General features: G+C 34.2%; 1 protein-coding gene across 3 annotated transcripts in view; it reads right to left on the minus strand.

The window, feature by feature from the left end:
- The window catches only part of KIAA0825 (KIAA0825 ortholog), a 359,113-nt gene that overhangs the window by 239,413 nt on the left and 91,807 nt on the right, over positions 1 to 27,893 (minus strand). For all 3 annotated transcript variants that reach the window (XM_088796629.1, XM_019711761.3, XM_074328710.2), the window contains 7 exons: positions 23,403 to 23,497; positions 20,241 to 20,468; positions 18,751 to 19,016; positions 17,233 to 17,383; positions 12,825 to 13,015; positions 10,273 to 10,455; positions 18 to 125 (listed from right to left, as the gene is read on the minus strand). In XM_088796629.1, coding sequence (XP_088652755.1) covers positions 18 to 125; positions 10,273 to 10,455; positions 12,825 to 13,015; positions 17,233 to 17,383; positions 18,751 to 19,016; positions 20,241 to 20,468; positions 23,403 to 23,497 — 1,222 coding nt within the window. The remainder of the gene's footprint in view (positions 1 to 17; positions 126 to 10,272; positions 10,456 to 12,824; positions 13,016 to 17,232; positions 17,384 to 18,750; positions 19,017 to 20,240; positions 20,469 to 23,402; positions 23,498 to 27,893) is intronic.

Here is a 27,893-nt window from a genome sequence, read left to right on the forward strand (position 1 = left end):
TATTTAAAGGTTCTCACCTGAGTAAAGAAGGGTAGAAATGTGATATGCAAGAAAGCCAATGTAATGGTTGCTTGAAAAATGGTTTGGAATCTGGAGCAGGATCATCCATGCCATGCTGAAAAGTCCTAAGGAAATAAAAATAATTATTACAGAATATACAGGAAACATTAGCTATGAAGACCACTGATACTTTTCATTTTTATACTTAGCATTCAAAGGTAATGATTTTACACAAAATTGTATTGTGCTAGAATGCATAGTGCACCCACACACTTCACCCACTTGGGATTTGTGTTAATGACTCAGAGACCTCGATATAACAATCCTTACACTTAGGAATGTATGACAATACCACTTTCATTCAATATTTTTTAAAATTTCACATCATAAAATTTGTCAAAAATAAGCATATAAAGAATAGTATAAAAATATCACTTATCTCTCCCCCCTCAACCTGCATTCAATAAATATTTTGCTATATTTGCTTTATTAATGTAAAAATGTTTAGCACAAAGATACCTCTTTTTACCCTTTAAAGTTATTTATAAAAACTAAAAAAAAAAAAGAGATTTATAATTAATTTTGTATGCCTCTAAAGGCCTACAGAGAGCTTGTAAAGGAGAATTTAACCGTAAAATATATGACTATGATTTCAAAATTAGAACAATTTGGCCAGAATATCTGGTCTACAGCAATTTTTGGAGAAGTGACTGTAACATTTTTCTAGATTGGCCCAAATTCAGCAATAAATCTTGAGGTAATAAGAAAGGATTTGTTACATAAAATCTTTAGCAGATAGCTTGGTTAATAAAAATTTTATAGTAAAAGGAGACTGTATTTGCCTACATGGAGTTAAGAATGACAATTGGGAACATTTTAGAAATGGAATGGTTTGAAGTGGTACTATTTCTCTTTATATAAAGCACAGTAGCAACAGCATCTGTTAGGTACTATAGAACACCAATTCCATTTTGAAAATCCATCCATATCTTTTCATTTTACATCTTTTTGCATCCTCATATTTTCTAAATTTGACCTGTCTCTCCCATGTGTCTTGCCAAGTGAAACAGCTTTTAATTAAATATACTTAGAAATTATTTAGACTTTTAATACATCATTTCCTTCCTGAAAGCTATTCTTTCCTCATTTTCAGAATAAAAACAAAATTCTTTAACTAGACTTCAAAATCAGGCTGTCATATATCAGTCCTGCGTATTCCACTATGTGAATTAGAGAGACAGGCAGAAGCAAGGTCAGGATACCAGGATATGCATTTCTAGGGAGTCCGGACTTTGTACCAGCCATGAGGAATCACTACAGAGTTTATAGCATGGGAGTGATACCAGCAATTTTATATTTTAGAAAAATCACTTGAGCACTAGTGAGAATAGACTGGAGAGGATCAAGGCAGGAGGGAGAGCTATAACGAAGATGACATCGCAGCAGAGTGGACAGAAGAGGACAAGGTCCTACGGTTTGTAGCAGAAGAGTTAGTGAATAGGAGACAAATGTAAAACAAGAAACTAAATTAATAGACTTAACACTATCCATCTACTAATGACATGTGCTTGGAGATGGCATGAGGAAGCAGGCAGAAGGGAGAAGAGTTAAGTGAGGGAAAAAGAGAAGTCTAAGATGACTTGCAGTGTTTTATTTAGTTGTAGATAAGTGGAGGGAACTGCAGACAGTTGAAATACACCCACAAGGAAACATCCAAGAGGAATTTGGATTTATTGATCTAGCACGTGCAAGAGACATCTGAGTTGAAGATATTGACGTGGGAGTAATTAGCATGAGGGTGAGGCCATGGGAATGGGTGAATCCACCCAAAGAAAGAATGTAAAATGGAAAGATAGTCAAGGGCAGAAGAACTCTGGAACACATCAATCGTCAAAGGGTGAGGTGAGGGAAAAAAAGCACTCAGATGAAATCAAGAAGGAATAATCAGAGAAGTAGGCAAAGAGCCAGGAGAAAGTGACGTTAAGGAAACCAAGGAAGAGGAATGGCTAATAGTGTCAAAAGCTACAGCGACAGTAAGGGAACGGAGAGACAAAAATTGGAGTTAGCGATGGAGTGTGCATGGATGACCTGGCCCACGCTGTTTGTTTAGCATATGAGGGCAGTTGCAGTGTACTGAGTGAGTGGTAGGTGTCAACGCAGAGACAATGAGCACAAAGTATATGTGAGGAAGGAAGAATTTTTAATACAGGAGGGGCTTGGGGAAAGAATCAGATAAATAGAAAAAACATTAAAAGACGAAGGTGGTAGAGTAGGACATAAATGTGGTCAAGAGCTCAGGTGAAAAGATGTGCTCTGGTTGGAAAAAGAGGTACATTGATCACCTATCAAAGGATGTAGAAGTGAGTTAGGGATCAAGATAATTACTAAGAAAGTGCATTCATGATGGTCTGGGTTTTCTCAAAGAAATGCAGGGGCAAGGCAACTGCTAACAAGTAATGGGAAAGGGCAAGGTGGAGGAAGTAGCCAAAACAGAGAAGGATGGAAAAGGGAGCTAGCCAGAGACTGGACAAAGAGTGGGATTGTCAAAAGGCATGAAAAGACAGCTGAGTGATTTTCACCAGCAGTGTTCAAGAATCCGGGTAGAGAAGCCAAGAAAGAAAGGGTCCAAAGGAGGAACACACACAGTAGCAGGGGAGCTGGGAAGAGGAGGGTTCTGGTATAACAGGAGAGGAAGCACAGCAAGGTTCTGGAGAGAAAGGAAGTCTCTAAAGAAGAGACAGACTGGGGGGAAAAGGATGGGACAAGAGATGGCAGGTTTGATGAGAAAGCAGGAGGAACTGGGGACAATGGGATCCTAGCGTCTGCCTACTTTTCTGCCTACCCCTTGAGCCTTTGCATAAATCCCCATGTGTCCAGTTATCTGGGAGCCATCTCTTCTCCAAGAATAAATACCTTACCTAGAATGCTCTCTCTGTCATATTCAGTGAGTCACTGAAGATCATTTAGAGGAAATGCCTGGGCAGTGGCAGGAGCTCTGGAGCCGGACAGCCTGGGTTTATAACTCGGGTTTGGTTTTTATCAGATGTGTAATGCCGTTTTGCAAAATATTTGGCGTCAGTTTTCTCATTTGTAAAATGGGGATTAATAACCACCTCACAGGGTCAGGGTGATGATTGAGATAACACATGTAAAAGATTTAGCAAAGTGCCTTGTACATGATAAGGGCTCAACATATGTAAGGTATTAGCATGATAACAACATTTGTAAATATTCCTTAAGAAGGTGTGACCATTTCAAAACTGACATGGAATTCCCAAGAGTCCTAATGGTTGCCTAGTTACAGTTTTATCTTCAAGATTCGAAAAAATGATGGAGGATCTAATAATAATGGAATGGCTATTTGGTGTCAAAATTTATCTTAGACTATAAACTTTTGACAATACAATGCTTCCCAGAATCTTTCTGCCAGTACCTAACCTCTTTTACTCCACTTTCGTAGTCATACTGGTACTAGTAAGGTTATTTGGCTATAACAAATGTTATGGCAGATGTTTATGGTCTCATAGGGGGTGAGATCTCTATGAGCATTTAATTCCACAGCAAGATCCCAAATTAGTTCATTATTCTGGAGAGTATAACAGGTTGAAAATTGGCCCACAAGCCTCAATGGGGGAATAAAATAATGAGCTAGCTATTAGATAACCTCTACTGACGTGTTGGTACACAGCTAAAAGAGAGGATGCGCTAAATAATTCATGGTGGAGAGTAAAATACAATTGTATGAACCACAGAATTATATTTTCCTCCAGACAGAACAGATTTTTGATATAGCAAATTTAAATACTCCTTTAAAAGATGAGTAATTTTCTATAGATTGAAGCACAATACATTTATTCCCATTCCCAAGTTAGCAGGTTGTGAAGATGGCTTTGCTTACAGGGGGAAAATGAACTTTGGGAAATGCCTGGCCTTTAGCCTTCCTCCAAAATCATCTGACTCAAGCCACTTCCCTTTCCCTAACATCATACTGCCTCTGGGCTCATCACACCTCACCATTTGAGCACTCTACCCCAGATTCAGTCTCTTTTGATTCTTGGATCTATCTTTCTCCTTTTTGCATTAACCAATCTGATTGATTCCTTGGGCTTATGCAGCTCGCTGCTAGAATGAAATAAATCATAAAAAGTGAGAACAACTGATGAACTAAAGAGTTAGCTGGGTTTTATGCTTCTCTTATGCCACTCTGCTTTTGGCTGGCCTCCCAGGAGAATTGTGTCTCCTAATATAATTGTAATGGAATAAACCACTAAGATGGAATCAAGGAAGCCTAAGGATGTAAGTTCCATGAGGGCAGAAGGGTTACCTCAGATGTCTTGTATCATCTGTGCCTACCATAGTCCCTGAGACATTGGAAGTGCTCAACAAATAAAAATACCAAGAAAAGGCCGGCCCGGTGGCTCAGGTGGTTAGAGCTCCATGCTCCTAACTCCAAAGGCTGCTGGTTCGATTCCCACATGGGCCAGTGGGCTCTCAATCACAAGGTTGCCAGTTCAACTCCTCGAGTCCCGCAAGGGATGGTGGGCAGCACCCCCTGCAACTAAGATTGAACACGGCACCTTGAGCTGAGCTGCCGCTGAGCTTCCGGATGGCTCAGTTGGTTGGAGCACGTCCTCTCAACCACAAGGTTGCCGGTTCAACTCCTCCAAGGGATGGTGGGCTGTGCCCCCTGCAACTAGAAACGGCAACTGGACCTGGAGCTGAGCTGCATCCTCCACAACTAAGATTGAAAGGACAACAAATTGACTTGGAAAAAAGGCCTGGAAGTACACACTGTTCCCCAATAAAGTCCTGTTCCCCTTCCCCAATAAAAAAATCTAAAAAAAAAAAAAAAAAATACCAAGAAAAGACTAGAACTTCAGAAGAAGTAGCATTAGGTTGAAACTGAACTATTGAGACAGCACTGGAATATCTGAGATAACTGAGGACATGTGAGTCTTTCTGATTGCCCTAAAATCACAGACAACTAACCATGAATACAAGGTCTGACAATTAAGTTTGCGAACTTGTTGCAATGATGTTGCTAACCTTTTAAAATTCATTATGAATTTGTACCAACTGGATAAACAGTTAACCAAGTTTACTACTTTGAAGTGCTGAAAAGGCGGCATGAAAAAGTTAGAGGACCTGAACTTTTCACCAACAATTCATGGCTCCTGCATCACAACAATGCACCAGCTCACACAGCACTGTCTGAGGGAATTTTTAGCAAGTAAACAAACAACTGTATTGGAACACCCTCCCTATTCACCTGATCTGGCCCCAAATGACTTCTTTCTTTACCCTAAGACAAAGGAAATATTGAAAGGAAGACATTTTGATGACATTCAGGACATCAAGAGTAATACAATGATACGTCTGATGGTCATTCCAGAACAAGAGCTCCAAAATTGCTTTGAATGGTGAACTAGGCAATGGCCTCAGTTCATAGCTTCCCAAAGGGAGTACTTCGAAGGTGACCATAGTGATATTCAGCAATGAGGTATGTAGCACACTTTTACTAGGATGAGTTCGCGAACTTAATTGTCAGACCTCATGGTGAAATCACCGAATTCAATCTATTTCACCATTTTAGACATAATTCTAAGTCACTGCTTTGCTTTTATAAACTAGAATTACCCCTGGCACTTAAGTAGTTGTCTGAATGTTATTAAGTGACATTTAGAAATCAAGGTAAGACAATTGGAATAAAATACGGTTCTCCACATTTCCCCTGCCTCCTGACTTGTGCTTCTCATGATGAAAATAACTCCTTGAAGTTAGAAAATGATGATTTGAGTTAAAAAATGACCACTTTATAGTATGTACATAGTAAATACTGGTTTAAAAAAAATGAATGGATAGAGAGTTGTCAGACCCTGCTTAGTCGGAAAGGAGGATGAATTTTGGGGTCCATCTGTGAAGAGCAATCTTGGGTGGTACAAAGCCAATGGGCAGGTTGAGAATAAAACATGGTGGAGAGATACTATAAGATTTGACCCATGGGTATGGAACAGGAACCATATAGTCGAGGGTTCAGGGCACAGGCCTTCTCAAAAGTTAACTATTAACCTTTCACCAGTGATTTACCTTATTAGGACCACACATAAAGCTGTTCAGTTTTAGTTAGTTTTCTTTTTTAATAGAAATTTCCCCTCAAAAATAATGTTTAAAGGAAAAGCAGAACAAAGGGAGCCATTAAATCTAAACAAAATGGCTAAGACAAGAAACTTCCACTTTCTGGATCATTTTGCATTCTTCCAGATGTGTGTGTGGAAAATATTAAAATATTTTTACATTTTAAGTATTTTTATTTCCATTCGGTCTTCATTCATTTTTAACAGCTTTATTGAGATATATAATTCACTTACCATGAAATTACCCATTAAAAAAAAAAAAAAGAAATTACCCATTTTAAGTATACAAATGGTTCCTATGCCTCAAAAGAAATCCTGCACCCATTGATAGGTATTACCATTTTCTCCCTTTCTCTCAGACCCTGGCAACCACTAATCTACTTTCTGTCTCTATGAATTTGCCTATTCTGCACACTTCTAGTAAATAGAATCATATAATTTGTGTGCTCTTATGTCTGACTTGTTTTCACTTACATAACGCTTTTGAGGTTCATCTCTGTTGTAGCATCTATCAGTACTCCATTCTTTTTCACTGTCGAATATTCTACTGTATAGCTATGCCACATTTTGTCTACCCATTCATCAGTTGATGGACTTTGGGTTCTTTTCACTTTGTGCTATTATGAAAAATGTTGCTATGAACATTTGTGTACAAATCTTTGTGTGGATATATGTTTTGATTTCTTTTATATGACGTAAAAGCAATATTGCTGAGTCATATGACATACAAGCAATATTGCTGAGTCATACGACCATATACTCAACATTTTACAAACACATACGCTATGCTTAACATTTTGGGGAACTACCTGAAAGTTTGCCAGACATTCCTGAAGTAAGAAAAACAAAGTTTTAGTCCAACATGTTCTATTTGTGAGGGACAGTGAAATAGTTTTGTGCTTTTTTAAATAAATAAATGAACACACTAAGAAGACCATTACCTCAAAAAACCTAGATTAGTTTAAGACCAAACTTTAGCTACAACATTGAAATACCTTAAAGTTTAGTGATTCATAAGCCATATTAGTGACAACACATGAACCCCAAGATAGGTCTGCTGAGCTTGGTTTAGTGATCAACATTCTGACCTATTTCTGATGACTTCAACCCTTGCTTGGTGTATTGGAACTTGTACTGAAATTCATTCTTCCATGTTAATGAGTGTTATAACATTGGGGACAGTCAGCTTTCTAAAAATTTCCACTTTTAGGGGTTTTTATATGACACGTCAAAACATTTTTAATTTTCACATTAAAAAAATTATCAGACTCCTAAATTGATGAGGGCAGATATTTCATCTTGCTCACTGTCATATCTCTTGTGTTTAATCCTTGTACTTTGCCACAAGGGTGAGGGAGGCAAAAACATTGGTTGACTTGACACTAACTTGCATATACCTAAAATTCTAAAAATTAATTTGTAATTTGCTGTATAAAACTAAAACCAACATTCAATGCAAGTAAAATACAATATATGAAACCACTGTCTCGGAGTATATGTGGATGTGCATTGACTACACTTCTGAATGTGCAGTTTAAATGAATGCCTTTACCTAAGAACTACAAGTGATAAGCACTTTGGAAAATACATGGTGAATATTTTATGTTTCAGCAGGTCTCTTTCCCTAGAGGGCAAACCTAAAGTACTCCTTTTACAACATTCTCAAAGAAATCTACAAAGGACAGTTAAAAAAGAATACACATTTTTGCAAACAGGTTTCATTCTTCCTGAAAAGGTTTTAAAATCATGTATTCCTGTCCTGGGATTTAGTGGTTCTATGCTAAGCTCAAAAAGGAAAATACATTCCGTTTATCTGTCAGAACTGCTTGGAATAAAAGCAGTCATCATCTAAAAAGGCATATCACATAGAGGGACAAATGTCAGTACTATCAATATCTGATTGTTAACTTTTCGCCAATTCCTCATACAGTTTAATTTTTTAATGTGAGATATACAATTTTTTCTAAAATACTACTATGACAACTTCATATTATTATGAAAAGAAGCTAAATAAGTCAATGCATGTATATCTTTTCCTAGTTGGTGAGGATACACTGCCCGGTAGATTCCTTTGCCAAGACAAAGCAAAATATATTTCAAAGATTAAATTAATATTCTAGGATAACAATCATAAAATTTAAATCAACATGAATGTATAAAACTTGTGAAAAGTTTTATGAACGGAAAAATATTTTAAAAGAAAGTATATCTAGATTTTTGCTTATGCTTCAAAACAATATAGCTATCTGTTTTATATTAAGAAAACCAGAAGCAGTGCTTGGTGTAAAATGTTCTGCAATCCTGGTTGAAATTAGCAATTTAAATTTGTTGAATGAGGTTACTGTGTAATATCTACTGCACAAATCACAGAGAGTTGAGTACTTGCATAGTTGTTAAAAAATGTATCAAGAGGCCATAGGTTAACACTAATGAATGCATGTTTCATTATGATTATTAAAATATTCCATCTTTGATAATAATTTATTTGTTTTACAAATGCATTGGGGGGTTGAAATTTTTCTATTCATCTGTGACAAACCATGAAATTCAATATTGCTCAGCATGACCAATCCATGAAATTTGTCAACTTTGTTCCTGATTTTCACAGGGCCTTCCTCTTAAATGAAATGACCCATTGAACTAAGAGCATAGCAATTTTTTCATCTATGGTAAATCAGTTTAGTTTACTAAGATTTACTATGGGTTTCAGACCTTGAGCTTGTTATGATTATGAACCATTATTAATATAATCCCAAACTTCTGGCAATTCATCTCACTGTTTTTTCTCCTTTTCTGAAAGAATTCTCCATTTCTAAAATTAGTTTTCAATGTAGGGTTGCCAGGAGGAACAATTTGTAAACAATGGGTTGGTTGAAAGTCAAAGAATGGGTGAAAATTACAGGGAAATTGGAATCAAAGTTGTTAATTACTCCTATTATTTCTAACACAAAAGTCTCAAAATTCACTGAAAATCAAGATTTATACAGAGGGTGCCAAAAAATGTATACACATTTCAAGAAAGGAAACTGTATTAAAATTGTAATACTCAATATATACCGATAACAAAAGATGAATACAAGTCATGTTTGACTTCTGCAATTACAAGAGGTGCTCAAAGTGGTTACCATCAGCGTCCAGACACTTCTGATTACGGGGAACTACTGTTTGAGCAACGCTGACCAAAGTGTCCACTTGTATACATTTTTTTGGCACTCCAGGTACATTGCCCTTATCAGAATACTAAGAAAGGAATACTTCACCTAATTTATCCTAAGAAACAGAAATACTATAATCTAATAAGAATATGCAATTATCTAGGTTTTAAGATAAAGTGACTATTTTAAAGGAGGGTTTAAACAAAATTATATTAATGTTTTATTATAAGGTCTACTGCAGCCTTTCTATATTACAAATTTAAATCAAATAAACCAGAAAAGTAGTTCAAAACTTTTAATTTCCCTAAATCTTATTTATTTATCTAAGTAAACTATGCCCACATTTGAAAAATGTAATCCCTTAGTCCTTGCCTATTTTCACTTGCTATTACTATCTCAGACACTAAAGCCTAATACTAAAAATGCAAAACTATGGTAGATTAACCAACATTATTATTATTAACTGAACCACTAGGTCTTGTCCAGATTTGGGCATATGTTAGAACCATTTTTTTTAATTGTAAGTTTTTATTGGAGCAAATCCCTTTACATATAATAAAATTAAAAACTAAAAAACAAAAAACCACAAAATTTTAAGAGCAAAATGCCATTAGATATGATTTTATTTTTCACAGAATTTTAAGATATGAACTAAATAACCAACTCATTAATATAATTTGATTATTTAAACAATTCAAATAGTGAAGTTCCAATGATCCTGATTGTATTGGAGATGTGTCAACTGAATAGGACTGACCAACAGAGACACAAAACGGTATTAGGACTAAATTGCTTTAAGAATAAAGAAACCCCTCTTGATTAGTGTTAGTTTTATAAAATGGCCCAATTCACAATGTCAAAAACACAGTTCAAAAATTTCTACTTACTACTTTACACAATTCAGTAAATAGTATGAAAATAACTGTTAAATCACATTATTTATATATCAGAATAACTAAAAAGAGAGTATATTTGATACTTACTGATATAATTCAGTTAATGGTGAAGTCAAAATGACCAACGTTGTAAACAGATTATTACAATGGGTATGAATTTTAAAAATTTTATCTTCTGTAGACTCATGAGGATTCAAAAGTTTCTTTACAGATGTGCAAACTGACCATAACATGTTCTCAGTGCATATTAAAATTGTTGTAACATCAAGTCTATTGGAAAGAAATGGAAGAAAATTGTGTTAAACAAAATTGTTTTCCTACTTGGTATATACATTATAAACTATATCTCTTGTATTAAACATATATAAGAACAGAAATATTTGGTTAGATACCAGAGTTTCAAAAATCAAAGACAGACAGAAAGCCTGAAAGATAGGTTTTGAGTTTCCAGGTGCCAGATGACCCATAATATCATTATTTTTTATCTTTAGGGATGGGGAGGTCTATAATAGTGAAGTGGTCTGGCAGTGTTTTTTAAAACATATATGTTTATTTTGCATTATCAGAATACTATTAAAGAAGTTCAAGAGACTTTCTTTGAAATTACATTCAGCAAAAAAAAGCCAGATTAAAAGAAAATTTGGTATTATGCACATATATATGATAGGTGAAAATTTGACAGCAGAACAATTCTCCTCATTCAAGTACAAGCTGTCAAAAGAAAGTTACAGGGTTTGGTCACATGTTCCCCTAACAAGTGGGAGATGAGAAAAAGTGACCCACAAGCACTAATGTAGAAACCTATAGTTTCAGAAATTTCCAATATTAAATAAATTTTTGGAAAATATGCTATCATATTTATCTTATTCATAAATTCATTTCTTTGTTTTTATCTTTACTGAGTTTTAATAGGAACCCAAAGATCTGTTTGAAGATTTTTTGGGTATATGACTAAATTTTACAGACATCAGCAAATTCCCTCTTCTTTTGTTTTCTTTTAGATTCAATGTTGAAGAAATAGAATACGGAAATTTTGAAGTTATACAAAGAAAAATAAGTTCAAATCTTTTAAAATGATATTTTGGCTTCAAATTTGTTATATATACAATAAATTTATACTACTAATAAATACATTTATATATTAATAATACATAACACATGTATATATAAACCATATCTATGGTTTTGGTTATTTGACAGTTGGAGGCTACTGGAATACTATTAATAAAAGGAACAATAATCACTTTTAGGAAGGTTTAATTGTCGTTTGCATCCACTTACAATTACAAATCCAAGATTTATGTATACACAAACACACACACACACACACACACACACACACACACACACATAATCTGATTTCCATACTAATGGTGGTTTAGGAATAAACATTCAAATAAAAAATATTTTACTTAGAAAAAACTAGAAGAAATAACTCTAGCGTTGCATGGCATTTTTATGTAACCAGGCAGAAAACAAAAACCAAAAGTCTCTATAGTACAGTTATTTAATTAAATATACTACCTATTTCATGAGCTAATAGTAAATCTAATTTCACAGACATCTCATAATGACTTGCCACCTCATAGTCAAAAGTGATTTATGCTACATAAGGAAAAGAATGAAGGTATTCTTTGCTCTCAAAAGGAATTTTCCATCTATTCTTCAGAGTTCAATTTAAAAAAAAAAAAAATGCTTGGTCAGTAATTCAAAACAGCCTGTGCAAAATACCATATTTATGAAACACTGCAGCAAGACCTAAATGCCCTTCAAATATAGCATGCTTTACAAGAACACGATCAGGAAATGATTCCTACTGCCAAGAAAAAAAACAAACCCTGAGGTCTGTAGGTTCCTCCTAAAATATATCTATATATACCTATAGATTTAAAAGACAGGTCTTAATCACATTAGTCAGAATATTTATAAAACAAAGGCTTGTCTTTACATAGACCATTGTTGTCACATAAGCACATTTTTGTAATATTAATTGCCTAGGTAACTCATGGAATTGGACTATAATTCAGTCTTTAATTTAATACCCAGTGACTATTGCTCCTCATTTTCTCTGATTTCACATTTTGTTGGACTGGCTTTTAGTAATACATAATGAAAAGAAAGAAATAAAATAAAGGAAAAGAGGAAAGAAGTAATTAGAATAGATTAAGGAGAAAAATGACTAGACAAAGGAGTTTCCTTAATGAAGATTAACTACACTATTTAAAGGCTTCAAAAAAAAACAACACTAAAAAACTAAAATCCCCTGCTTGCTTAGAATCTTAAAGCCAAATTGACTACCACAGAACTGCTTTTTTTCTCCATTTCAGGACTGAATTTTATCTTATTTGTTAATCTATGTGTGTGTGTGTATCCTAGATTGTAATACATCTTGAGTTATTTTTTAGAAAGAAGTGGATTTTATATGTGATTTTTAAGAACAAAAAAGAGCACAGTTATTTGATTCACATTCCATATTTCCATTTAAATATCTCAAGAAAATTGAATACAATTTCTTTTCAGATGTTAGAAACATGTTAAATATACAAGGAGTTATGTCACGAGATTCAGAGTTACATTCTGCTTTATACCAAACGGTGAAAAAAAATTTCTTGAAAAGCAATAGTTTTCACATCAATTACCTTATCTGTGGAGTTCTTTTATAACTTGGATGGGCCCGAGCATATCTGCAGGCCAGTAGACCCAAAGTTTTTTCCAGAACTTCTGCTAGAATCTCCTGCGCTAACTTAGAGGGCAGAATGGTCCAGAGGTCATGATGAAGAGCCCAGAAGAAATAATGCCACATCTGGAGTGAGAAGGAGCATCTTTCCCCCTGGCAAAACCACCACACATTAAACAAAAGAATCACATCTTCCAAAATGTCTGTTTGCTTCCTATGAACCTAATTAGTTCAGGCTGAAAGGAAATAGCTGGCGAGTTTGACACACTAAATGACCAAGAAAGATTTTTGACAAGATGTAAAACATCTTTACTGACAAAGGAACATATGTTTCATTTCAATTATGAGATTAGATATTCTAATGCAAATCCAGACCGCAAGAATTTCACCTAGCATATCCTTGATTTACCTACTCCTGGCCTACAGCTGAAAATTTACTTTTAAACAATCAGCTTTACAGTTGCTAAACAAGTCATGCTAGTTTAAGATAATGGGCTGATTCTTCTAAAATTAAATTTTCATTATTAAAATTAAGTATTATATATTTTCTGAGACTAGCATTACTGAGACAATTTTACAAATGTTTCAGATTTCACATTATAATAATGACAGGAGCAAAATTTGACTTACACACTGTATTCTTATCAACATCTATGAAACCAAGGGGGATGGGTAACTATTGAAGGTTTTTACATTAGGCTATTTTATCCATGGTGCTTTAATAACAATACTAGAAATAGATACTACAATAGTCCGATTGTACAAGATTTTGTAAAGCCTAGGCAGATGTTATTATTTCTTAGTATTTTTATAGCATTTCATACTTCCAAAGGGCCAGATTCTCATTTCTTTCCTTCTCCTTATAGATCTCTTTCTGTGTGACAAATTTTCCCTGACCAAAGAGAGAGACCCAACATTGGCCAAAGCCAAAGGGGACAGACAGAAATAACAAGGTAGTTCAAGTGTTTTACAAGCACTAATTAGTTAACATGATCTCAGGGAGGTATGCCAGTAGTTTACTTCAAACCAAATCAAAAGATTATTTAAAATAGAAAGAGTAGAATGCATTTTTCAAATATTATCTTGAACGTTACTATATCAAAAGTTAAACTATTATAGTAAAACTTCCCATTTTATCTCTAAGCAATCCTCTTTGAGTTAAAATTACTGCTTTGCCCACTACTTAGATTTCTCAAACAAGTGTCATCTAAAAAAAGAATCTCTTATACAATAAGTGGATAGTTTCTTATGCATATGCTCCTGTTAGTGTTTTTCTTACATATTACTCTTCTGGTAATTTCTTCAATTACTAAAATCTTTTGTAGCCACTGTATAATAGTAATTTATATTATCTATTGACTTTCAAACGGAATCTATAAATGAGAAGAATTGTATCCTTGGGTGGGAAACGTGGGCCTCAAAATTTCAGATTCAAGTGCAAACTGGAGGGGACTTGGACTTCTGACTTTCTGACTAATGTCTATCAAAACTATTTAAGAAAAAAAATCACAAAATTAATGCGGAAGTAGCAAAATTGTATTCCTTATGCTTTCTTTGTTGTGTGCTCTGTGATAAAGAATGGTTTTTAAGATTTCCTAAAGAAAGGAGTTTTAAAACTCAATTTTCTTATATTTTTAGTGTTGTATGTTGTAATTAAAGAAAAACTGACCCCAACTGATGTAATCATTAATATGAATAATTTACACTTAGTTTTCCCATGGTAATGGATAGGTGCTTATAATTACGTGACTGGCATGATTTCTTATAGTTTTCAAAAATATTTTTTAAAAAATTCCTTAATATCTACCTTTAAGCAATAAAGGAGAAAATAAAAATAACTTTAGGCACACAGATTTCTTCTCCTAAAAGTGAAAAATACTTATTTTTAAGATATAAATTTCATGTTTATATTCCAAAGTGGTCATCATTTTCATAATTCTCTTCAAAATGTGTATAACTTCAATGTATGCAAGGGTTTTCATTAAACTAAATGTGATTCATTTATTTTTCTGACCTGTTTTTCTATTTGTTGACATTTCAAAATTATTCTGCTAGTAAACATCTGTTATTTTTGTAGACCCACTATAATGTAAACAGATGTGAGCCTTTTATTTAGATTATATATCAGGAAACAAGCAGCTGGGCTTTATTATATAAGCCACTCAATATTATCTTTGAACAGACAATTCTTTATTCTTTGACTGTTGGAAAACACAAGTTGCTAAAATTGAACAGATGTCATCTATACTAAATGCTTAATTTTAAACATGTAATCTGAACACCCACTGTGCCATCTGACCAGCACCTCATCAGAGAGATACCAAACTCTTTGACTCTCTCAACCTGACAGTTTAGAAAATGGAAATGATGTAACTAGGGCTCACTTGACATCACAAAACATGAGCAAATATTGCTCCATATCTTGTAAATTCTTTCACTATTTTTTTTTTACTACACTCTGCACATGGCAATAGTGTCCCCTGAGATCTCTATCCTACCCTTCGCCTCCATTCAAGCAGATTTCATCTACTTTCCTCTCAAAACAGCCCTGCCAAAAAACCAGTCGTGTTTCACAAATCAGTTGGAATAATGGGGAGAGGAACAGAAAGGGGTCAGTAAACAGGCTAAAACCATGTCAGGTACTCCAGTCGTCAAAACAGTTTCAAATCTGTGCTAATTTTAGAAGGTTCTTCTTTTGGGTAAATAGAAAAGCAGTATCACTTTATTTTTCTGAGCATAAATAACAACCACTAACTCTGCAATTAAATTGTAACTACTGACCATGTAAGTATATGCAAGCTACAGTACCATGTAATCACAGGGTACTATAATAACTATCTTGTTATTTCTGTCTTTGAAGCTAAAGCATTGTCATAAGATCTAAGAGCTGCATGTTACATGGTAATTTGTTTTCTTTTTTAAATACTTGGTAACTTCAATAACAGGTTCTCAATGCATCCACTTATTATTTACACTGTTCAACTCTTCTGCATAGTTCCCAATTTGCATGAGAGGAATATACCTCTATGTTGGACATACGGTGAGATGATACCTGTTTTCCAATGAAAATGTCTTATAAGATTGCTTATTAGCACACGGACATACTGACAGTTTGAAGCATGAGATGGATTCATTTTCAACCTCTCTGTTTACCTCAAGGCAAATAGGGAAGCTGTGATACTGCCAGGAGAGGCAAAGACCAATACTTTCATCCTTATCTCGGGCTAGCAGCTGTACCATACCACTTTCTCGTTCTCATTCTGCCCACTGCTGCTTGAAGTATGTCAGGTTTGGGAAAACTTTACATGGATGCTCTTGCAAAAAGAAAAAGAAGGACCTCTAAAGGAGAGATGAAATGGCCTTAGAAAAAGTGGAAAGTCCTTTAAAAGAGCTTATTTGCTGTTCTTCTCTGTTGTGGCAATATTTATTATGATAATAACTCCAGCACAAATGGCGCCACAGGAACCTTCAGTGTCAAGGAGGTGACTCCACTGAATAAAACTCCACTCTGTTTTTTTCTATTCTCCATAGTGATTAGGACAATCAAGACCAGCAAAAGTCAGAAGCTTCAATCCAGAGGAAAGGCTACATGAGAAGAGCTAATGACTGGTCTTGACTGATGAATTTTTTTTAAAACACTGATAATCTTTTATTAAGATATTATAAATGTTTCATCCTGTCCTGGAATCAACTTCAAGGAACTTCAGATATTGTAGCTTATGTATAATAAATGGGATTCAGGGAAAGGAAAACTAACGAAAGCTGATAATTAATCATTTTAGTTGATTTGGGTTTGGTTGTACTGGTAACCAATAGGCTTTAATTTCATACAAATTTGGGATTTCAAAACATGGGCTAAATGAAAATAGGTAAGCTATAAATGATCAGATGGGTCTTGAAGCACACTCATCACAACATACAATAAGGCAAAAGTAAGTATAAAGAATGAAGCTACTTAATAAAAAATATTTATCAAACATAGATGGAAATGAATAACAAGAAAATAAATGCAAGGATACCTATAACTGGTCCCTTTGGAAAAAACACACGGTTGTAGTATTTTGGTGTTGTTATCTCTTTGAATTTTCATTGTATCTCATTATATTCCAACTTATTATATCGCACTGAAACACTGCAGCTCTCATGAAGTTATTTTTACTTTTAAGCATAAGGAGAGTTCTGATGTCTAATTATTTCAGGTTTTTCAAAACAGTGTTTTTCCTAAGTACAAATTCAATATTTTAAAAATATTATCCTAACAGCCTTAGTGTGTTAGTAATGCGAATCTCATGTTTCTAATTAGCCAGAAAGCAGGTAGGCAGTAAAACATATTTGTGTAAAAAGGAGGGATAGTAAACTTAACTTCACACCTCATAAAAAGCTTTGTAGTCGTTCCAGTGGTGGCTCTCAGCATCCTGTAAAATGCTTGTAGCACAAACTCTGACGCAGTAGTCCGTAACCTGAAACTGGAGCGTGTTGATGAATTCCTGATATCGTTGGACAGGCACCAGAAATATGGGTCTGCTCAGAGGGAATGATCAAAGAGACAGAGATTTAAGGCCTGTGCAGTAGGAGGTAACAATCTCCAGTACTACAAATGGTTTTGATTATTAGATATCAATCATTCATTTCCTCCTAGTACTGAAGTCTGCATCCACATTCACTTTCCAAAGAGCCAAAAAAAAAAAAAAAAAAAAAAAAGCTGGTCTTTGTTTTGTGAGTCCTTTGAAAACGTACATCTGCTGTTCCACAAATATGCCCGTCATCTTGAGACAAACTGCATTGTCAATACATCACTCAAAAATAAAAGTATTCTTTGTAAGCCTGTTATTAGAGATCAGTGTATTATTTAGCATTAGGTTATCGTTATTATAGAGAAAACATGCATTTGTCAGAACCAACTTTTATAAAGCTATCACAAGTCCCACAAACACAATCCTTTTATTTTAAAAATTATAATTCTGTAGATGTCAATTATCTCATAAACTGTTTTAAAATACTTTACAGAAATAAAGTGATTTCTGGCACATTTAGTTTATCAATTCAAGTATGAATCACAACATCTGACTACTTATGAGAATTAAAGAAATATCATAGTTATATCCTACATCAAGCCAAATGTATTTTACTTTTATCTTTAGCTATTTGTATTATGCTTTCTCTCATGACTAAGGAATTGAAAAGGCTAAATGAGTAATACAGAATAGATTCTTGGGCTCACACTGAACTGCCAGGTTCACACGGTCCCTTTGCAAGGGGCCATGCTATCATCTAGAGAGTACAAGGGTAGCCAGAGAGAGAATAGCTGTGGTCATTTTCATTTTCTATACAGAAAACACAGCACCTGTTTAGACTACTAATACATGAAAATTAAGATGCTTCCCCCTCAAATATTAAGGCTAATTTATTACTAAGTTCATGTTCTGAAATATGTTTATGTTAGTCAATAGAATAGATTGAAATGCATTTATTTTCCGTCAGCTCCTAACATCTTGTTGGCTTAGAAACAAGAGAGAGGTGCATATGCCACAACTGTGTATACATGGGACAAAAAGTTTACTTTTTTTTTTTTTCGGTGTAGTCAGTACAATGTCCTTACGAAATGGAAAGGGTTTGGTTTGGTCACGTCATAACAGCATTCAGAAAATTTGCTCCAGATTAGAAGCCTTTAGAGAAAATAGATATCTTTCTTACTATCTATGCATCTGGCTTAATATGTCCCATGCTCCACCTTTTTGACATGTCTTAGTCAAGACAAATAAAAATAATTCTCTGTGTTTATTATTATTTTCTCCTCAAATATTATCATCAAAATTTCACTCTTGTGATATCCAAAAATTACATGTCACTTTCAGCATGGCCATCAATTTAATTTAAACAACACTCACTTCTTAGTATTTTCTTTCATCAAATTATCGTATTGCATAAAATGCTGGAAGACATATACCGCCGTGGAGAGCAGTGTGTGCAAGTTTTTCAGGGGTGCTTTGGAAGGAACCTCCTTGCCTCTCTCTTGCAGTCTCTCCAGGACAGCTGTTGCCACTTTACAACAGGCCTCCACAAAGTTTGCTCTAATTTCCTGAAAAGAATCATCTCTGCATGCCAGAGCCAGTGGAAGCATTGTGTCAAGTTTTTCCATGATGTCAGAACAAAACTAGGGAGAAATAAATGTAGCATTGAATTATTTGTACTCTGACAGCACCATGTAATTTATGTACAGGGGAGCCAAATTCCTAAATAATGAATTTGGCATCAAACATAAATATAATGACACAACTTTATAGTAATCGATTTCTCAGTTGTAGAAAGTTAAGTGTTTTATGTCAAATAAGGAAATACCAAAATGATGCTTTTCTATATATATAACCTTCAAACCTTATGTTTACCAGACAGACATTATGAAAAACTCATGAAATAGCTTTACATGACAATACTTTTATTTGTAGTTAATAGGACTCATAAAATATGTATCCTTGATATTAATGATTGCATTATTATTGAATTTATTTTAATTTTCTTTTGCTAAATTTTCATAAAAAGTTTATTTTTATTAATCACCACATATAAATAAGATTATATCAGTTTAACTTAATCTAGAAGCATCAAAAACAATCTCATGTAGCATCTTCTTACTGGTAAGAAGTCAGCAACTTTTAGAAGTAATATGCCTAGCTTTTCACTAGTTATTATGAATCTACTCCTTCTTAATGGCAAAGGAGGTGTGGTAGATTGGACGGTGAAACTTGCCTCCACTCCAGATTAGCCAACTGTGTTCCTGGGGAATGTTCTAGACCCTCAAGGTAGCAGTAGCAGAATAGGAGGCCATCTTTAAAAACTGTCTTTTAAAAATATTTCAATCATAAGTTGCTGAACTCATTGTGGACTTACTACTGAGTATCTATTATTTGCATAATTACTTCCTATTTTCTCAGACTGTTCTGTGCCTCTCAAACCACATATAAAGATGTAAGCCTGATGCTAATGAAATAGAATATTCATTAAGGGATATAAAAAGATTTAAAGTTTGCCCAAATCAACAAAAGACTCCTTCAACCTCCTAAATTTCTCCTGAAGTCATTTGAAGGCATAACTCAAACAAGCAGTTTTCCCAGCTCCTCATGAAATCACAGAGGCCTCCTTCTTAGTTGCCTAAGTCTCATGGAACAACAAGGTGGTAACAGGTTTAAGTACATTTCACTAGCAGTGGCCCATGATACCAGACAAGAAAACTGGTATTGGGTCAGGTATCAAGTATTTGCCAAGAGGCTCCACCATTTTTCTACAGGTCCCCTATGCAATGGCATATATAAATGGCATATATATATATAAAATCATTATCGCAGTCTACAGTTTTGAAAGCATTTCATTTGATTCTCGCCTTTGCAATTTTCTTTGGTTGGTCCTCCTCAGAAACCACATGGCTCTCTTGCCAAACTTGCTGAACATTTACAAGGTTCATAGCATAAGTCACAGCTGAAGACCTTTCCTTCTGTTCCTGTTGGAGAATGTTCATAGAAAAATCTTCAATTGCTGTTGTTACACAACGTGCCATGGGAAGAGATATTTCTTTAAATGCTTTTCTCCAGCCAAAATCTAGTAAAGTAGCCTGAAATGTAAATTTATATGAGTTTATATTAGTCTTAATTCACCAAATGTTTCTATTGTTATAGAGATAAAATTATTGCTTTCATTCAGCATGTTGAATATAGGGATTCTTTGATAAAGTGTAAAGAAAGCCATTCTTACAACCTGAAAAATATTACCCAGTGAATAAAGCAATATACAAAAACATGTGCATTCTTTACACAGTAATATACTGACATTTCATTTTAATTCATCAGTGGATTTAATCAAAAACTTTTTCAAAATTTAATCTCTTAAATATAGTTCAATAAAACTACCTTTATGAGAACTGAAAGTTATACTTACTATTTATCACATAAAACAAACTTTAAATTCAATATATTTAATAAAGTCTAAATTAGATTTTATAGTCTTTTTTATAGTTTATTGTTAACAAGTATTGCAACATGACAGTGTTTAATATTCAATCTTTTATTTCTTTTTCACTATCAGAAATCCAGACAAGCCAAAAAATAGCAATAAGAAATATATTTCTCAGAGAAAATACAACACTTCACCTTTCTAGATTTTTACTTTAGAATTTTATTTAGTTTCTCCACTCACAAAGTGGTATGTGGCACTACTTTTGTTCTAGGAAATGAAAAATTAAAAAGATCTGCATTACTCTGTTTGGGAGGAGTGGAAAAGGTTGGGGTGGGGGCTGATATTACTTGTTTTCTTTTGGTCTTTGTCTTATATGGCAATATATTTATGAATGCATATTTCCCCCAAATCCTCCAATATTCTCTAAAGTACTAAAAACATTATGGGTAGTAGGCTAAACCTATTCTTAGAATTAAGCTTTCCCTGTTTTAATGTAATCTTGCTTACAGTAATAATTTACATACTTCAACTTCAGAAGACCTTAGGCTCAATATCCCTGACTAAATTACTAATTTTTCTGGATCTCAGGTTTTTTGTTAGAAAAATAAGAGAGCTGAGTTAAATGATTTCTATGATCTCTTTCAGTATAAAATTACTGAGATTGTGATAATTATTTTCATTTTTTTGCACACATCCCACTCAGCATTAATTTCATGCTTTTTGTATATAATATATAAAGTAATAAAAGTGATTCTTCTTCCAAAACTAAAATTCTATGATTTCATGATTCTATAACTGGAAAAAGTGGCTCTCATATTTACTATGCTTATAATTAAGTTGTAATTGAACCTTCCTAAGTTTATTTGGACCTTTAACATCAAAGAGCATGAAAACACATCGCTCACCTTATTTTTACATAAAATTATTCAATATTTGAATCTATGCAGCTCATGTAATCTCCTTTCTTCTATGTGAAACTCTAGAAGTGTCATGGGTATAGTCCCTGTGCCATAATAGTATTTCCTTGGGGCACATTTATGACAGAAATATAAAAAGGAAATCACCTCCATGAAAATTAAAAACAGCAACAACAAAAGTCTGTTGTTTTTTTAACCCCATGAGGGCATGTCTATTTATTAAAATCATTCATTCACTCATTCATTCATTCATCCAAGGAAACATATTCTGCTGAAAATTGCTGGTAATCGCCATGGCTACCTGTGTGTTCAATGATGATAACCTTGGACCATGGTGATTTACATGTGATTCATATGTGATTTACATGGTAATTTACATGTAATTTACAAGGTTACAATACTTTGACCCAACTGAAGTCTCTTTTCAAAATATAGAAAATCAAGCACATTAATAGCTTGTCTTCAAAAGAACACTGAAAACCTTTATTACCCAAATGTCCTCCTAGAAGTCGATTTATTGTCATGAAATATTGTTTGGTTCCTTCCACTCTTACTTTCTGATGTTTGGCACCAAAATGTTCCAGTTAGAATATAGAACATTTAGTAGTTGATCCAAGAAGAAAGAGGAAATAATGTGGCTTTTTGTTCTGTGCACAAAGTAAATAACCTGTTGAATCCCTTTCTTCAATTACCTAACACCAATTTCTTAATACCTACTCTGATTTTTGGTTAAAGCATTAATGTATAACTTTGCATTTTCCTGATTATTTTCCTTGCATTCTAACTTGAACTGTTAAAAATCTATGTTCTTTTGACATTTTAAATGTTTGCCTACTATATCAGTCAAGATCCATTCAGAAAACAGAAACCAATCTAGGTATTTCCAAATGAGAAATTTTAATGTAGGTTACTAAGGGGATAAAATTTTGAGGAGCCAAACATGAGTTGTGAAGCAAGACAGATATTAATGCAGCAGGAAGCCACTACTACTACTAGGGCTAGAGGAAGAAAGAAAGGGTTTAGGGACTATCTATGGGAGTCTAGTTCCTGGGGCCACCAATCAAAACTAAAGGTAAGGCAGAACTGCCTGGTGGAACCGAAATCATGGAGGGAGGACTGTGTGGCAGGAGCAGGGCCCATGGAGGAGATGAAGGAGTCACAGATACTACTAGAGATGTTCCCTAAAACAGAGAGAGGGGAAGACATACTATGGTTTTTCTCCAACATCCACCCTCCTAGTCTTCCATCAATGCCTTTCATCGGCCAAACCTTCCCAGAAGCCTGGAAGACGTAATTCTCTATAACATAGAGCAGAGCAGGAGAAGAGTGGTAATAGGTCTGAGAACAAACAGCACACAGAAGCCAGTTAAAACTATTAGTTTCTTTTTCCTTTCCTTTTTAATCTCCATTTCCCCCCTTTCAACAATTATCTATACAAATTCTCAAAGTGTAGACCCTAAGCTGGGATGAGAATACAGCCCTCTTTGCATCAAAGAGAACAGTGTCTCTACTAAATTCAATTTTTGTCAGAATTTAGAAGCCAATTTTCAACCAAGAATTATTTTTTTAGTGTCAAAGGGTAAAGCTCAAAACATTTTTGATTCATAATGGATTCACAGACATATGATACTATTACATATGAATAAAGAAAAACCACCCTGTTTTTCCTCACTTACCTCTTGTACTGGTAGTAATTGTTCTGAAGGAATACTGGTTGCATTTGCTCTAGGTTTCTCTATTACAGCTGCTCTATTGGATGTGTCCACAATTCCTATGCAATAAAAAAGCAAACAAACAAAAAAAGGAAACAAACACACAAACATACATTAAGACATTCCATACTAGTCAGAATTAATAGATTCTGGTTAAAATTAATTATGTAGAAAAGCTCTATCAAAAGTATATACACACATACATATCAAGATGCAGAGAATATAGTCAACAAAAGGTAGGGTGATGTCACCATTACAATAAGACAGTGTCAAAATATATAGAGTCCTTTTCCAAGCATACAAGTTGATGAAATTTATGTGCCATTCATATTCATATTTGATGTACATACATATGCAATCTATAAAATTGGATCATTAATTCATTTTCATGGTGATAATGTAGGATAAGTTAAGAGTACAAAGTAAATATTAACTTCCTTGTTCCTGTAAAAATTTAAATTCTAAAGTATTGCATTTGAAAACTGGTGGTGTTCCTTAGCACTTTAATAGCTCTTTTCTTGAAACAGGAAGAACAAAATGGTTAAACATCAGCATATTAGGAATAATTACATTCTTAATAAGTATATCAATAATTCATTGGAAAACACAAACACTTGGACAGATAAGAAATAATCTCTGTCTCCTAAAATGGAACTATTTTCTCAAATTTTAGTTTTTAGAATTAAGGAACTCTTTTCATAAGAAAAAAATGAACCTACAAAAATGTAATGAACAAATAGGCCACAAAGAAATCTTTCCACTTTTCCATTAAGATTCTATTAATTATATTTTAATTTTATATGAATGAGGCAGTATTTTTCTTTCTTTTATTTTTTTTGCTTAGACTTGATATATGATGATGAATTATAACTATTATGTAACTTAAAAAAATGTTTAAGACCCTTAAGAGTCAGTTTCTCCATATGTCCTGGGTAAATAAATTTCGAAATCTTACTGATTCTTCTCATTAGGGCTTCTGACTAATATAGTCATCTAGAAGATCTGTGGTTTTTATTTTATGTTTTTTTTCCTAAATATGGTTCTATAAGCTTAATCGTAAATGATTCCTAAGTAATACAGTTCACAGAAACATTCCCTAGAGAGGAAAATATTCTATTTGATAAGGAATAATAACATCCTTTTGGGAAATTTTATCAGAGTTTATCTATTCTGAAGAAAAGTTTTTCTCAGTTCTAGTGTTTCTTAATCATTTTAGATTTGTGAACACGTCTGAGAACATGATTCAAGTGACAGAACACTCCATCCAAAATGCACAATATGACTCCATGGTAAGTGCACGCGCACAAACACACACACACACACACACACACACACACACACACACACACACACACTCACACACACTATTGAGGATTCCCAGGCCCTCTTGTAAAGTGCATTCATGAACCTCATGGGCCCATGGACTGCAGTTCAGTAATCCTGTTTCATTTCTCAACACACATCACAATTTAGAGAAAGTTTTAGATCAGTGTTATACCGTTTTACCTAAAATGCTTTCGGCATGTATTTTATTATGTCTTTTAAGAAGATGGTAATATAAATAAGGATCAATTCTAATATTGAAATAAAATCCAGATTAATTCAAGATTTTTAAAGAAAAGGAAACTCTAAGGCTACTAAAAGAAAATATGGAATATATTTCCAGAAGATCTGTGTAGAAAAGACTTCAGAAGGACACAAATTGCAGAAGCCATAAACCAATTCTGCATAACAAAAATACCATTAACAGTCAAGATAGATAGGACAAACTGACTTGGCACTCTCAAAATGTCCGTATCTTTTATTTTATTAATATATTTTTTTACAGCAGTTTTAGGTTTACAGAAAAATTAAGCAAATAATACTGAGTTTCCATATACTCTCTCTTCTCCTGCCCTCAGTTTCCCCTATTATTAATATCTTGCATTGGTATGGTATATTTGCTATAACTGATGAACCAACATTGGTAGGTTATTATTAACTAAAGTCCATAGTTTATGTTAGGGTTTATTCTTTGTGTTGTGCAGTTCAGTGGGTTTTGCCAAATGCATATCATGTTTCCATCTTAACTATATCAGAGAGAATAATTTCACTGTTCTGAAAACCTCCTATGTTCCACCTATTTACCACTCTTCCCTTCTTAACTCCCCCTGACAACCACTGATCTTTTTACTGTCTCTATACTTCTGCTTTTTCCATATAGCCTGTAGCCTTTTCAGATTGGCTTCTTTCTCTCAGCAATACGTGTTAAAGATTTTTCCATGTTTTTTTGTGTGTGTGTTTTTTTTTTGTGGCTTGATATCTCATTTTTTTTTAAATCACTAAATAATATTCCACTGTATTGATGTACCACAGTTTATCAATTTCCCTAGGGAGGGACATCTTGGCTGCTTCCAAGTTTTGGCAATTATGAATAAAGCTGCTACAAATGTTTGTGCGCAGTTTTTTGAGTGAGCATAAATTTCAATTGATTTGCGTAAATACCTGAGAGCATGATTACTGGATCATACAAGACAATGTTTAGCTTTGTAAGATACCACAAAATTGTCACCCAAAGACACTACACTATTTTACATTCCTATCAGCAATGAATGAGAAGTTCCTGTTGCTTTCCATCCTTGCCAGAACTGGTATTGTGTTTCAAGTTTTAGTCATTTTAATGCGTGTGTAGTGCTATCTCCTTGTTTTAATTGGCATTTCCCTGATGACATACGATGATGTTGAACATCTTTTCATATGCTTATTTCCCATCTGTATAACTTCTTTGGTGAGGTGTCTGTTCAGATCCTTCGCTCATTTTTTAATTGACTTTTTTGTTTTCTTTTTGAATTTTAAGAGTTATTTGTATATTTTGGATACAAGTCTTTTATCAGATATGTGTTTTGCAAATATTTTTCTCAGACTGTTCCTAGTCTTTTCATCCTCTTAACGAATATACCTTTTTACTTGGCAATTCCACTTTAGAAATCTACTATCCATCTATACACGCACACAGGGTTATATTATAAAGGATTAGCAACACTGAATCTAGACAAATATCTCATGGTGTTAACAAACTGTGGCATTTTAATATTTGTTTGGAATTCAAAATGGATAATTTCAAAATTTGACATTTCCAAACATTAGGAGCTCTGTGAACATTTGACAAATTATTTCACCTATTTAAAATATATTGAAAATTCTATCCACTTACTAGCATTGTCCAGAGGAGGTAGCCCATTTTGGACTCATGGCTCTCAAATGTAGGTTATTTGCACACAGTCAACTCTGGTTTCTTTAAGAGCATGCCCAGATTAAGGACCTCAGGAGAGTGCAGAGCCACAGGAATGCTAGCTGCTAAACAGCCTGCCACTACAGAGTTCGCTGTGGTTCATTTACACTTCAGGTTAGTTTCCACACTGTCGCTTTCTTTCATAGAGAGTAGAGGTTGGCAGTACTTCCCTGTGACATCCACTTTCACACCCAAATTGGTCTTCATAGACTCCCATTGTGTGCACTACAAAGCAACTGGCCTTGTTGGCAGCTCTAAGTGGGAACTACAAGTCTTTCTTTTCTTCCCTGTTCTTTTCTGGCTCACAAGCAACCTCCCACCACAAGCTGAATCTGTAGAAGAGACTACATCCAAGAGATAATACCATGAAAAAGTATGAAGAGAAGCCCCGGTGGCCACCTTGCAAATTTCCAATGTGGAAGCTTTCGACCTCTCTGCCCAAGAAACAGCTAAAGTCCTAGTGTAATGAGCTTTACAAACCCTGGGAGCCTCTTTACCTTAACTACATACGCCTCCCTAATACAGTCCCTTAACCATCTAGCTAAGGAACTCTTAGAAGCCATTTGACCCCTCTTAAGACCCCCTAAGAGTACAAACAATCTTTCAGAAGATCTGAAATCTTTGATTCTTCTGAGACAAACCCTAAGTGTTCTTCTTACATACAATTGAAGCAGCCATTGCTCTTTGTCAATGCTGGGGCTAAAGAAAAATGAGGGCCAAGAAACCTCCCGGTTTAGATAAATCTCAGATGCCACCTTTGGAAAATTTGAGGAACTGCCCGACAGAACAACTTTATTCTGAAGGAGCATTAGAAGTGCCCCACAAATCAAACCTGAGGCCACTCCATAAGATAGAATCACCTAAAAGAAATACAGTAAGGTACCATAACAGTCAAATAATGTCCTATCATTTTTCGGAAATGACCAAAATAGAACACCATCAAATCATGCCTCCCAAAAGCAAATAAATATAATGACTAAATACCTTTCCTTTCTCAAAAAATATTTCTTGTATCTCTATAAACTCTATAGAGATTTCAATTTATAATCAAATTACTAAGAACACTGCCAATTTGACTTAACTCTACCATATCATAGGAAACATCAAAGTAAGAAGTAAATTATTTGGTAAGTCATCTTTATATTTTCTTTATGTGATGTGAAGCACATGGATATTTTTTAAAT

The sequence above is a fragment of the Rhinolophus sinicus genome, chromosome 3, assembly GCF_057876585.1.
Source record: "Rhinolophus sinicus isolate RSI-liver-muscle chromosome 3, RSI-T2T, whole genome shotgun sequence".
In the NCBI taxonomy this organism is placed as follows: Eukaryota; Metazoa; Chordata; class Mammalia; order Chiroptera; family Rhinolophidae; genus Rhinolophus; species Rhinolophus sinicus.